We start from the raw sequence: 14,529 nt of genomic DNA on the forward strand, positions 1-14,529 counted from the left end.
TTTATCCGTTAATATCATATGTTATCGCTCCGCAGCTCGGACAAGAAAAGGGATAAATGACCGAATACGTCAGAAAATGCTGACCTCCCCTCTGGCTGCTTCATGTTCCTCAGTGCCTCATCCTATAGCACAGCAGACGTCTACCCCTATAATGGCAACACAGTACATCCTGCACCCTCTGAACACTTCAGGTCCTCTACAATCCGTTGCCACCCCTTTATTCGGAACACATTCTACTATACAGAGCTGTAACTCTACTCACATTAGCAGTAAGTATATTTATGTCTGTATAGCACGAATAATTTCAATTTCAGACAAAGTATTGATCATACCAAAATCTGTTTTTCTCTGGCTGGGTCCACAGGATAACATTGGGATATTGTCGAGCGACAGCGAAAATGGCACCAACACGGTCACGAGCTTTCTGGCCTCCCAGGATGCATTGGGGCCTCCACTATATAGTCCCGCCCACTGACTCAGTCAGATCAGTTTTTTGCTTGGTGCAGCAGGAAGCCGCATGGTCACAGGGCTGCTGTGAAAGCAGCCTTAAGTTTTCCTTCATTTTATTTTTATAGACTTACTGTTTTGGTTTTTGAGCGACTTCTCTTAACAGCGTCTTAAACGCATTTTAGAAAGGGTCGCTCCAACAACTCCCCACCGGGTCGCAACAACGCTTACCTCCGCGGTACAGTGCTGTCTCGACGGGCGTCTGTGTCGGATGTTCTAGCAGGTCCAGCAGACGTTACCAGGCTGTGGCCGGAGCATGGGGAGACGGTGAGTCTATGGACTTCCTCTCACTAGAGGGGTCAGGACACAGCTACACTGATTTGGTGGAGACTACAAACAGTGTGTTGATGCGCCGAACATCCCGGTGTGACAGCGCTACGCTCTGGGGATTATAGGCGCCAGGACTAGGTGAGGCCGCGATCCTGGGAGTTTAAGTCAACATGGGGTTTCAGACGCTCTCCTGGCCGTCCCTCCTCCGAGTTCATGGCCAGTTCCCGCGTGTCTCTCGTTTCATGAACTGAATGACCTCACTTCCGGCTCAGACGCTACCACGGGGGTACTCGGTCGCAGCTTAGACGCTGCGGTTGTGTACACTGGATATAAACCCGCCCAGACCGAGTCGCAGGCCTTTAGCGTCTGCATGCACGTGGAGTCGCTCAGCGTCCGTGTCCGATATCTGTTACCAAGAGCGGCAGTGTACACCAGTAGCGTCTGAATCCACTTAGCGTCTTACGAGCGTCTTTGCTTGGATATGGAAGTGTGGTGAGTCTCCCTGTATCCCGCTCTCTGGAGGCAGGGTATACAGTACTAAAAATTCCTTCTACTTCTTAGTATGCATTGTTAATTTTTAGTACCTATTGCATATGAGACCTGTATATTACTGTGTTTTCTGCATGTTATGTTGAAAAAAAGAACCAGTTAAACAGAAGTACAATTTTCCTACTTATGTTTAAGTTATTATGGAGGTTGTATTCTCATATGACAATGTCTAATGCTTTAACATGTGACTGACTGCTAGTATGCGTGCTGACTTTTCTGTGTAATGTCAGTCCTGTTCTGACCCTCAAATCAGGTGCACTGTGGTCAGATTGATTTCACCTCTATATACTGATTATAGGGTATTTTTCAGTCACAAAATTTTGTAGTCAATATCAGAAAAAATGTCTGTGAGCGGCAAAAGTGATGAGGAGAATTTGTCAAGCACTCCCATAGCCCTAACATGCTTATCTTGTAAGTCAGGGGTAATTGATATGAATCAATTGGTCACTTATGAGGGTTTGTGTGCAAACTGTTTCGCTTTTCAGCGAAGTAAAAAACAGGAGTTAGTTCAACTTCCAGTAGAGCCACCATGGAATATGTTCGCAAAGACTCTGTCTTCAATAGCGGACAGGTTAGCTCCGGTAGCACCACCTCAAGGGTTAGGTTACACTATGAACCCATACATGCAGCTCCCTTCCTATGGTTTGGTTCCAGTAGCTTCTACAAGCAACCAAGGGGCAGTTAAGACTAAGACAGATACGTCTATATGGCAGACTACACAAGATGATACATCGGATGATGATGCGGAAACAATAGAGTCAACTCCGTATGATGATCAGTCGCAGAGCTTTAGTTCAGATGATGTAGCTGAACTCATTAATGCAGTGAAGGCTGTGCTTTCTCTGGAAGAACCAGCCAAGACAGCGTTAAAAGCAAAAGCACCTGTATTCAAACGAACAAAGTCAGTGAAGGATGAATTTCCAGCGTCAGATGAGTTGACGGAAATGATGGATGAGTCTTGGGCAGCGCCCAGTAAAAAGTATAAGATTCCTAAGAGATGGGATTCTTATTATCCATTTCCTGCTGGAGATTGTTCAAAGAGAGAAGTTCCTCCAAAAGTAGATGCACATGTTCTGCGACTCGTGCATAAATCTGCTTTACCACTGTCATCTACCCCTTTGAATGATGTCACAGACAGAAGGGTAGAGAGCCTATTGAAAAATATTTTTTCTCTTGTAGGTGCAGTGGTAAGACCTGCTATGGCTTCGGCCTGGGTAGCAAAGGCAATGGGCGAATGGATAGAGGAACTAGAGAATGACATCCCCTCTCCTACTAGGGAGCAAGAGGATCGTCTTTGCCGTTTAAGACAATCTGCCCAGTATTTAGAAGAAAAAGGGGGGTGTATCTGTGCGCTTAGTGACTCCCAATAGAGTGATATCAGGTGAGTGTTTGCCTTTACTTAATAACCAAGAGACTTGTTAAATTATATTCTTTTACTGTAATCAATTCACATTACACTTAAATAGATACATTTGTTAAAACATGAATAAAAAATGTAACTGCTTGATTGTTAGTACATTTCAACCGGAATGCATTCCTTATTTAATACATTAATGTAATAATATACAGCCGCTTTTATTCAATTGGTTAAACCCGTGTTTGATACAAAGGTAACCAATCTATTTAAAACCATAAATCATCTAATGAATTTTGCCGTTATTGCCACATTTATCTCATTACTATATGCCAGTTATTAGTAATATATATATGGTATTATAAAAGTCTCCACTGTAACCTGTCACTGGCGTCCCAGTGCAGGATTGGTTTTTCCTGGTGTGTTTTGCCCGTTAGCAACCCCTTCGGATCACTATTATGCATTCTTACAAAATGCCTAGACACACTATGTTTCAAAGACTTATTAATGATGTTCCTTCTATGCTCTCTGAATCTATATTTTATTGATCTAGTAGTTCTACCTACATATTGCAGTGCACAAGGACACTGCAATACGTACACACTGTATGTTGATTCACAACTTAAATATTGTTTTATAGGAAAACTATTCCCATTTACACTAGATGTCACTACCAGTGCTTTGTTGGTAATATGATTACATGTAAGGCAGATGGACTTATTACACTTATAGTTACCAATAGGTTTCGCTGGCAACCATGTATTCATTGTAGCTTAATCTTTTTGTACTTTTAGTTCACTGGGTGCCAGTATGTTCTTAATATTGATGTTTCTTTTAAAAACTACTCGTGGTTTCTCTCCTATAGATTCACCTAAAATTGAATCCTGTTTCAAAGTTCCAAAATTAGTCATTACCACCTTTTTAATATCGTTAGATCTGGAGTTAAATTTAGATAAAAATGTAACCTTATTTGATGGTTCCTGCCAATTAACCTCTTGATGTTCTAATATATTGCTAACTGATGTTTCTTTTTGACCCCCATTCTTTCTCCTAACTTTCTTCTCCTTATTTAAAAAGTCGGATCTCGTAAGGGATCTTGCATAAATTCTTGAATCATCCAAGAGTTTTTTCGGATATCCCCTGCGTTCAAAATTAATCATCATGGTCTCTACCTGATCGTAAAAATCCTCATCTCTCGTACAATTACGTCTTAATCTAATTATCTGATTTTTTGGTATATTAGTAACCCATGGTTTATAATGGGCACTTTTATAATGCAGATAATTATTAGCTCCCACAGGTTTAACATAATTTGAAGAAATAATATCGTTTTGTATGGAGAATGCCACATCTAAGAAATTAACAGTGTCTAAATCAAACGTGTAAGTAAATGTGAGGTTAAATGTGTTTTGATTAAGATAATTAACAAATTCCTGTGCTCGTGAAAGACCTCCTTCCCAAATAATAAACAAATCATCAATAAAACGGCCATAGAGGACCAGATTATCTCTAAATGGGCCGCCCCATATGTGTTCTTCCTCGAAGCGGCCCATATAGAGATTTGCGAAACTTGGCGCAAATCTGGTCCCCATGGCCGTCCCAAGTGACTGTAAATAATAAACATCGTGAAATAAAAAATAATTGTGAGTTAAGATATACCAAATAGACTGTAAAATAAAATCACGTCGATTATCTAGTAAATTCTCATCTTTCATAAGATAATAATTAACGGCATCCATTCCATTTTGGTGTGGTATATTCGTATAGAGTGCTTGGACATCAAGGGTGAGGAATCCCCACCCTTTAGTCCAATGCATCCCCATAGTTTTTTGTAAAATATGTGTAGTATCCTTAATATGTGATTCCAGATTACCGACGTGTTTTTGTAAGTGCGTATCTACAAAGTAAGATAAATTAGATGTGAGGGACCCTATACCCGAAATAATAGGACGACCAGGAGGTGATACAAGTGACTTATGAATTTTAGGTAAATGATAAAAAACAGGAGTGACCGGGTGGGGACATAACAAAAAGTGAAATTCATCCTCAGATATGGCATTCTCCATTTTAGCTGTATCTAACATCATTCTATACTCAAGCAGAAACGGGGAGGTGGGATCACCCTTCAGAGGCATATAATATTTTGTATCATATAATTGTCTATTTGCCTCCGAAACATAGTCATCACGGTTCTGAATGATGATCCCACCCCCCTTATCCGCTGGTTTGACGACCAAGGAGAGAGTATCTTTAAGTTCTTTGAGAGCACATCTCTCTGCTTTGGACAGATTCTGACGACCTAGGGAGTTCTTATGTGTTTTTTGACAAATGTCTTTAAAATCACCTAAAGTCTTTGTATAGAAGATATTTATCGCAGGACTCTTATGTTCTAACGGGAAGAATTGAGACTTCTTCTTAAATTTTGGAGTATCCGAGGGGGTCCTATGGGCCTCAATATCAAATATATTTACAATATCTGAATTGTCTCTAAGTAATTCTTCTAGACATAATAATCCTTCTTTATCGGAATCCTCTAATATAATTGGCATCTCAACAGTGTTTTGTAACCCTTTATCTTTATTGAGCCTTTTTGCAGCGAAATATCGTTTCCTGCAGAGCTCTCTAGTGAATTTATTTAGTTCTAAAAATAATTCAAAAATGTTGGTTCTCTTGTGGGAGCATAGTTTAAGCCTTTTTGTAATAGTGATATCTGGTTAGTAGTTAATTCATGGGAGGAGAGGTTATATATACCTTTGGTGTCTATTTGAACCTTGTTTTCCTGGTTTCTTTTATTTCCTCTTCCTCCTCTTCTTCCTCTCTTTGTCTTCGTTTTTTGGGGGTTGGTAATGTTAGGTGATCGTAGGGGTTTGGATGGTGAAATTTTGTGTACTGACGAAAATCCTTAGATTGGTCAGGTGTATTTCTTTCCCTTTGGGTATTATTTTCTGATTTATTCCTCCTCTCATTTGAATATAATCTTGCTCGTGATTGATATATAGGGGTTCTTTTTTTCAAATCTATTTGGTCTAGGGGAATAATGACTCCTGAATGAACTTCTCATGTGGGTGTTAATAGGTGTTTTTGGGTGCAAGTATTCAACCTGCTCATTCTCTCTCTTCTTTTTATTATAAGATCTAACTGAATTTGTTTTTGCTGTGCCGGTCCTGCTGCTCACTTGCCGCACTGCATGTGCCGGACCGCCGCTTACAGCCGCTGATTGCAGCTCCAGCCGCATTCACCGTGTCCGCTGCTCTCAGCCGTGCCGGTCCTGCTGATTACCCCTCGCCGCACTCAATGTGTCTGGCTGCCGCTCACAGTGCACGTATCCATTAAGGACATCTATACCCACGGCCCACTCCAATCAGAGCCTCTCAAACGCTACCGAGTGTAGTGCCGACAACCTGTGAAAGCCTCCACGTCTACCACCGCTGACTGTGTGCTTCTAAACGCTGCCCATGAGCCGGGAACTCCAAAAGGTACATACCTAAAATCTATCTGTGCACTTGTGCTATAGTGCTAAAACGGAGGACATTCCCAGGAAAGGGTAATTATAACCCCGTGCTAACGGGCAAAACACACCAGGAAAAACCAATCCTGCACTGGGACGCCAGTGACAGGTTACAGTGGAGACTTTTATAATACCATATATATATTACTAATAACTGGCATATAGTAATGAGATAAATGTGGCAATAACGGCAAAATTCATTAGATGATTTATGGTTTTAAATAGATTGGTTACCTTTGTATCAAACACGGGTTTAACCAATTGAATAAAAGCGGCTGTATATTATTACATTAATGTATTAAATAAGGAATGCATTCCGGTTGAAATGTACTAACAATCAAGCAGTTACATTTTTTATTCATGTTTTAACAAATGTATCTATTTAAGTGTAATGTGAATTGATTACAGTAAAAGAATATAATTTAACAAGTCTCTTGGTTATTAAGTAAAGGCAAACACTCACCTGATATCACTCTATTGGGAGTCACTAAGCGCACAGACACCCCCCCCCTTTTTTTGTATTTAAGTATAATTTCAGGCCCTTGCAAGGCCTAGTCTGTGCAGCTGGTGTTCACCAAATTTAAGTGAATAATTCAATTTAGTATTTGCGCCTGGGATTTGGGTGTCTATGACATCCATCTGTTGTTTCTTGCAGTATTTAGAAGAAGCAGCTATTGATGTTGGCACTGTTGCTTCTAAAGCTTCAGCCCTGGCAGTAGTCGCTCGCAGAGCAGTTTGGCTACGGACCTGGAAGGCAGATGCGGAGTCCAAGAAAGAATTGGAAGCATTGCCTTTCGTGGGTAATATATTATTTGGAAAACCCTTATCGGATATCCTAGAGTCAGAGGCTGAATCGAGAGAGGTCAGATTTGCGGCTACCTATAACCCTAAGTCCAAGGGTTTAAAATTTCGCTCATTTCGCTGGCAAAGCGAAAGCTAAAGAGGAGCCTAAACAACCCCAGTTTAAATCCAGGGGTAGGAAGCAGTGGGCTAGCAAGAAGCCAGCTTCCAAACCTGAACAGAAACCCTCAGCCTGAAGAGACGGGCCTCCGCCTGGAGGATTCCAGGGTTGGGGGCCGACTCCTGCAATTTGCACTCATATGGCAACAGTCAACAGCAGATGCCTGGGTGTAGAAGGTAGTATCTCAGGGGTATGGGTTCCCATTCAGGAGGCAGCCTCCTCAAAGATTTTTTTGCACCAGCCCGTCTCGTATAGAGTCGAAGGCCAATGTCCTGCAAGAAGCAGTCCAAAAATTACTGCAGTCAGGTGTGATTGTCCCAGTGCCTCCATCACAAAAGGGACAGGGGTATTACTCCAATATGTTTCTAATCCAGAAACCAAATGGGTCATATCGACCAATTCTAAATCTGAAGATGTTGAACAACTACATATGGATCCCGAAGTTCCACATGGAGACCTTACGCTCCATAATGTTGGCTATGGAACCGGGAGATTATATGGTATCTCTGGATGTACGGGATGCTTACTTGCATGTGCCTATAGCACTATCACATCAGTGTTACCTCAGGTTTGCCATCCTCAAGGAACACTTCCAGTTCCAAGCTCTGCCCTTCGGGCTAGCTACAGCACCCAGAGTGTTTACCAAGATCATGGTGGTTATGGCAGCTTGTCTGCGCAAGCAGGGGATAAGAATATTCCCATACCTAGACGACCTATTAATCTTAGCACAGTCGTAAGATTTACTGTTGAGCCATCTCCAACAGACGATAGTTTGTTTACAGAGACACGGGTGGCTCATAAATTGGGAGAAGTCGTCCCTGAATCCGTCACAGCGGATGGTTCATTTGGGAGCAATATTGGATTCAGACCTACAGATAGTTCCCTTACCAGAGAAAAAATTAGTCAAGGTGCAGGTCATGGCTCAGGAAGCGTTGCAAGCCCAGACAATGTCAGTCCATGCAGCAATGCGACTGTTGGGTCTGATGGTATCAACCTTCGACATGGTGGAATATGCGCAATTCCACTCCAGACCGTTGCAGCATCTCATTTTGACCAAATGGAACGGAAATCATCAAACAATAAAGAAGCAGATGATAAAGATTCCAGTAAATGTAAAAAGGTCTCTAGCATGGTGGCTACAGACAGACCATTTAAGCAAGGGGAGACCCTTTTGGATAAAAGCGTGGCAAGTCCTGACGACAGATGCCAGCCTGCAAGGCTGGGGGGCGGTACTTGGAAGCCTATGGTTCCAGGGAAAATGGGCCGCAAGGGAAAGTTGCCTGCCGATAAATCTGTTAGAAATAAGAGCCATTTACTTGGCTCTGGTTCAGGCAAAGGACAATCTACAAGGAAGACCAGTCCAGATCCGCTCAGACAATGCGACGGCAGTAGCATACCTCAATCATCAAGGAGGAACTCACAGCAAGAGTCTGATGGAGGAAGTAACCCCCATTCTAGAATGGGTGGAACTCCATCTCCCAGCATTGTCAGCAGTATTTGTCCCGGGTGTACTAAATTGGGAAGCAGATTTTCTCAGTCGGCACACCATTCTGGAAACCGAATGGGCACTACACCCAGAAGTGTTTCAGACACTGGTGAACAGATGGGGTCTACCGGAGATAGACCTTATGGCGTCTCGTCTAAACAACAAAGTTCCGAGGTACGGATCAAGAACAAGGGACCCAGGAGCGGTCCTGGTAGACGCACTGTCAGTAGAATGGAGGCTTCAGCTGGCGTATCTGTTCCCTCCAATATCTCTGTTACCCAGAGTAGTGAGAAAGATAAAACAGGCAAAAGGAGCAATTATTCTAATAGCTCCAGCTTGGCCAAGAAGGCATTGGTACACAGATCTGTTGAGAATGTCCGTGGAAGCACCGATACTGCTCCCTCAACGTCCAGATTTGTTAATGCAGGGTCCTTGTTGTCACAGTCATCTGGATCGCCTGTCTTTGACGGCGTGGCTGTTGAAACCTCTATCTTAGAGGCTAAAGGTTTTTCAAAGCAAGTAATCCAAACCATGCTTAGAGCAAGAAAGCCTTCTTCGGCCTGTGTGTATCATAGAATATGGCAAGCCTATATTCATTGGTGTTCTGGAAAAAATTACAATCCGAGATCCTTTTGAAGTAGCTAGAATTTTGGATTTCCTGCAGGCAGGATTGGATAAAGGGTTGAAGGTTGCTTCCTTGAGGGTGCAAGTCTCAGCATTGACTGTATGGTTTCAGCAGAAGATTGCTGACCTACAGGATGTACGTACGTTTTTCCAAGGAGTAGTACATATTCAACCTCCATTTGTTCCTCCTGCAGCTCCCTGGGATTTGAATTTAGTTCTTAAATTTCTCCAGGGTCCTTTGTTTGAACCACTTGAGAGAACAGATCTTAAGTGGTTAACGGTTAAAGTTCTTTTTTTTACTGGCAATGGCGTCAGCCAGAAGAGTGTCAGATTTGGGAGCATTATCATGTAAGTCTCCTGTCCTAAGTTTTTTTCCAGACAGAGCAGTTCTCAGAACGAGATCTAGCTATCTTCCAAAGGTGGTATCAAAATTTCACCTGAATTAAGAGATTGTAGTCCCCGCTTTTCAGGTATCGGGACTATCTGCGGGAGAAGCGTCGCTGGACGTGGTCCGGGCTTTAAAAATCTACATAGATCGTACTAGTGCCATCAGGAAAACAGATTCCCTCTTCATCCTCTACGGATTCCATAGAAGAGGATGGCCTGCTAGTAAACAGACGCTGGCGAGATGGCTCCGAATGGTAATATCTGAAGCTTATTCTCATGCAGATCTCCCTATTCCGGCTAATGTCTCTGCACACTCTACACGTAAGGTAGGTCCTTCTTGGGCAGCAGAACAGATATGTAGGGCAGCCACATGGTCTTCCATAAACAAATTCTTCAGACATTATGCCTTGGATACTTTTGCCTCTCATGACGCAGACTTCGGGCGAAAGGTCCTCCTGTGCAATCAGGAGCGTCCCCACCACTAAAATGGCTTTGGGAATCCCAATGTTATCCTGTGGATAATCCTGTGGACCCAGCCAGAGAAATGAACGTTATGGTAAGAACTTACCGTTGATAACGTGATTTCTCTTATGTCCACAGGGATCCCACCCTGACGCATCTGATTTGAGGATCTAGACAATCACTAAACCTCTTCCTTCTTGTATGGAAGGGTGTGCATGTGTGTTCTTATCGCCTGTACAGGTCTCTACCTAATGTTCCTGCCTAAAATCGCTGTGGAACGAACTGATCTGACTGAGTCAGTGGGCGGGACTATATAGTGGAGGCCCCAATGTATCCTGGGAGGCCAGAAAGCTCGTGACCGTGTTGGTGCCATTTTCGCTGTCGCTCGACAATATCCCAATGTTATCCTGTGGATACCTGTGGACATAAGAGAAATCACGTTATCAACGGTAAGTTCTTACCATAACGTTCATTTATTACTTAGTTAAGTAAGCTACATTTAATAAATGATGTGTCTATATAAGGAAATTTGTCTAGCCTGCTATTATTCTCATTATCCTTATTAAAGTGGATTTATCTAGAAATTTTACCTTGCATCACTTTGGAACAGGGGTCTGCACCGAGGGTTACAACTTTCTTAGTCTGATTGGCCTTCTGGGTAATGGAAATGATTTGTGCAGATTGGTGGCTTTACACAGTAACAAGATTACTGAGCTTAAACTTTCATTACTACTCCATGGAGTGTGGTGGCCATTGCGGCAATATGAACCTTTGGCGCAATGGGAAATAGAATGTATGGTCAGTCAGTGCTATGCAGAGTACTATAATTACAATTCAGGACCCCTCCTTGCTTCAAAGATGGTTTAAAAAAACAACTATTGCAGTTGGCTCTAATCTACCTGCATGAATGCTGGAGATTTCCATTAGCTGGAACAGTGTCCTGCAAACAGTTATGCTAAATTCTCATACATATGATTTGGGAACACTGGAAGCATGGGAATATAGAGGATGAGGCAGGAGTTTCACACTTCCCCGAGTCTTCTGGGAATCGGCTTTCTCTATCGTCCTAGTGGATGCTGGGGTTCCTGAAAGGACCATGGGGAATAGCGGCTCCGCAGGAGACAGGGCACAAAAAGTAAAGCTTTCCGATCAGGTGGTGTGCACTGGCTCCTCCCCCCATGACCCTCCTCCAAGCCTCAGTTAGATTTTTGTGCCCGGCCGAGAAGGGTGCAATCTAGGTGGCTCTCCTAAAGAGCTGCTTAGAGAAAGTTTAGCTTAGGTTTTTTATTTTACAGTGAGTCCTGCTGGCAACAGGATCACTGCAACGAGGGACTTAGGGGAGAAGAAGTGAACTCACCTGCGTGCAGGATGGATTGGCTTCTTGGCTACTGGACATCAGCTCCAGAGGGACGATCACAGGTACAGCCTGGATGGTCACCGGAGCCTCGCCGCCGGCCCCCTTGCAGATGCTGAAACATGAAGAGGTCCAGAATCGGCGGCAGAAGACTCCTCAGTCTTCTAAAGGTAGCGCACAGCACTGCAGCTGTGCGCCATTTTCCTCTCAGCACACTTCACACGGCAGTCACTGAGGGTGCAGGGCGCTGGGAGGGGAGCGCCCTGGGAGGCAAATGAAAACCTATTTGGCTAAAAAATACCTCACATATAGCCTCCGGGGGCTATATGGAGATATTTAACCCCTGCCAGAATACACTAAAGAGCGGGAGACGAGCCCGCCGAAAAGGGGGCGGGGCCTATCTCCTCAGCACACAGCGCCATTTTCCTTACACAGCTCCGCTGGTCAGGACGGCTCCCAGGTCTCTCCCCTGCACTGCACTACAGAAACAGGGTAAAACAAGAGAGGGGGGGCAAAATAGTGGCAAAAATTATATTATAAAAGCAGCTATACAGGGAGCACTTATTATAAGGCTATCCCTGTCATATATAGCGCTTTTGGTGTGTGCTGGCAAACTCTCCCTCTGTCTCCCCAAAGGGCTAGTGGGGTCCTGTCTTCGTTAAGAGCATTCCCTGTGTGTCTGCTGTGTGTCGGTACGTGTGTGTCGACATGTATGAGGACGATATTGGTGTGGAGGCGGAGCAATTGCCAAATATGGGGATGTCACCTCCTAGGGGGTCGACACCAGAATGGATGCCTTTATTTATGGAATTACGGGATAGTGTCAACACGCTAAAGCAGTCGTTTGACGACATGAGACGGCCGGACAATCAGTTAGTGCCTGTCCAGGCGCCTCAAACACCGTCAGGGGCTGTAAAACGCCCTTTGCCTCAGTCGGTCGACACAGACCCAGACACAGGCACTGATTCCAGTGACGACGGTGACGAATCAACCGTATTTTCCAGTAGGGCCACACGTTATATGATTTTGGCAATGAAGGAGGCGTTACATTTAGCTGATACTACAGGTACCACTAAACAGGGTATTATGTGGGGTGTGAAAAAACTACCTATAGTTTTTCCTGAATCAGAAGAACTAAATGATGTATGTGATGAAGCGTGGGTTGCCCCCGATAAAAAGATGCTAATTTCAAAGAAGTTATTAGCTTTATACTCTTTCCCGTCAGAGGTTAGGGCGCGCTGGGAAACACCTCCTAGGGTGGACAAGGCGCTCACACGCTTATCTAAACAAGTGGCGTTACCCTCTCCTGAGACGGCCGCACTTAAAGATCCAGCAGATAGGAGGATGGAAAATATCCAAAAAAGTATATACACACATATAGGTGTTATACTACGACCAGCTATAGCGACAGCCTGGATGTGCAGTGCTGGAGTAGCTTGGTCAGAGTCCCTGATTGTCCCTATCCAGGGTATCAATATTTTCAATGTTTTACTGTCTTTAGAGCAAATAAAGGATGCATTTCTTTATATGCGTGATGCACAGAGGGATATCTGCACACTGGCATCACGGGTAAGTGCTATGTCCATTTCGGCCAGAAGAAGTTTATGGACGCGACAGTGGTCAGGCGATGCGGACTCAAAACGGCATATGGAAGTTTTGCCGTATAAAGGGGAGGAGTTATTTGGAGTCGGTTTATCAGATTTGGTGGCCACGGCTACAGCCGGGAAATCCACCTTTTTACCTCAAGCTACTCCCCAACAGAAAAAGACACCGACTTTTCAACCGCAGCCCTTTCGTTCCTTTAAAAACAAGAGAGCAAAGGGATATTCATATCTGCCACGAGGCAGAGGAAGGGGGAAGAGACACCAACAGGCAGCTCCTTCCCAGGAACAGAAGCCCTCCCCCGCTTCTACAAAAGCCTCAGCATGACGCTGGGGCTTCTCAAGCGGACTCGGGGGCGGTGGGCGGTCGTCTCAAGAATTTCAGCGCGCAGTGGGCTCACTCGCAGGTAGATCCCTGGATCCTGCAGATAATATCTCAGGGGTACAGGTTGGAACTAGAGACAGATCCGCCTCGCCGTTTCCTGAAGTCTGCTTTACCAACGTCCCCCTCCGAAAGGGAGACGGTTTTGGAAGCCATTCACAAGCTGTACTCTCAGCAGGTGATAGTCAAGGTACCTCTTCTACAACAGGGAAAGGGGTATTATTCCACTCTATATTGTGGTACCGAAGCCGGACGGCTCGGTAAGACCTATTCTAAATCTGAAGTCCTTGAACCTGTACATAAAGAAGTTCAAGTTCAAAATGGAGTCACTCAGAGCAGTGATAGCGAACCTGGAAGAAGGGGACTTTATGGTGTCCTTGGACATCAAGGATGCGTACCTCCACGTTCCAATTTACCCCTCACACCAGGGGTACCTCAGGTTCGTTGTACAAAACTGTCACTATCAGTTTCAGACGCTGCCGTTCGGATTGTCCACGGCACCTCGGGTCTTTACAAAGGTAATGGCCGAGATGATGATTCTTCTTCGAAGAAAAGGCGTATTAATTATCCCATACTTGGACGATCTCCTAATAAGGGCAAGGTCCAGAGAACAGCTAGAGAGGGGATTAGCACTGTCTCAAGAAGTGCTAAAACAGCACGGCTGGATTCTGAATATTCCAAAATCCCAGTTAATGCCGACAACTCGTCTGCTGTTCCTAGGGATGATTCTGGACACGGTTCAGAAAAAGGTTTTTCTCCCGGAGGAAAAAGCCAAGGAGTTATCCGAGCTTGTCAGGAACCTCCTAAAACCAGGAAAGGTGTCTGTACATCAATGCACAAGAGTCCTGGGAAAAATGGTGGCTTCTTACGAAGCAATTCCATTCGGCAGATTCCATGCACGAATTTTCCAGAGGGATCTGTTGGACAAATGGTCAGGGTCGCATCTTCAGATGCACCAGCGGATAACCCTGTCTCCAAGGACAAGGGTATCTCTTCTGTGGTGGTTGCAGAGTGCTCATCTATTGGAGGGCCGCAGATTCGGCATACAGGATTGGATCCTGGTGACCACGGACGCCAGCCTGAG

General features: G+C 44.3%; 1 protein-coding gene across 1 annotated transcript in view; it reads left to right on the plus strand.

The window, feature by feature from the left end:
• The window catches only part of LOC135001744 (protein NPAT), a 167,449-nt gene that overhangs the window by 38,733 nt on the left and 114,187 nt on the right, over positions 1 to 14,529 (plus strand). The window contains exon 6 of the mRNA XM_063951610.1: positions 36 to 269. Coding sequence (XP_063807680.1) covers positions 36 to 269 — 234 coding nt within the window. The remainder of the gene's footprint in view (positions 1 to 35; positions 270 to 14,529) is intronic.

This window comes from Pseudophryne corroboree, chromosome 2, assembly GCF_028390025.1.
Source record: "Pseudophryne corroboree isolate aPseCor3 chromosome 2, aPseCor3.hap2, whole genome shotgun sequence".
Taxonomy (NCBI): domain Eukaryota; kingdom Metazoa; phylum Chordata; class Amphibia; order Anura; family Myobatrachidae; genus Pseudophryne; species Pseudophryne corroboree.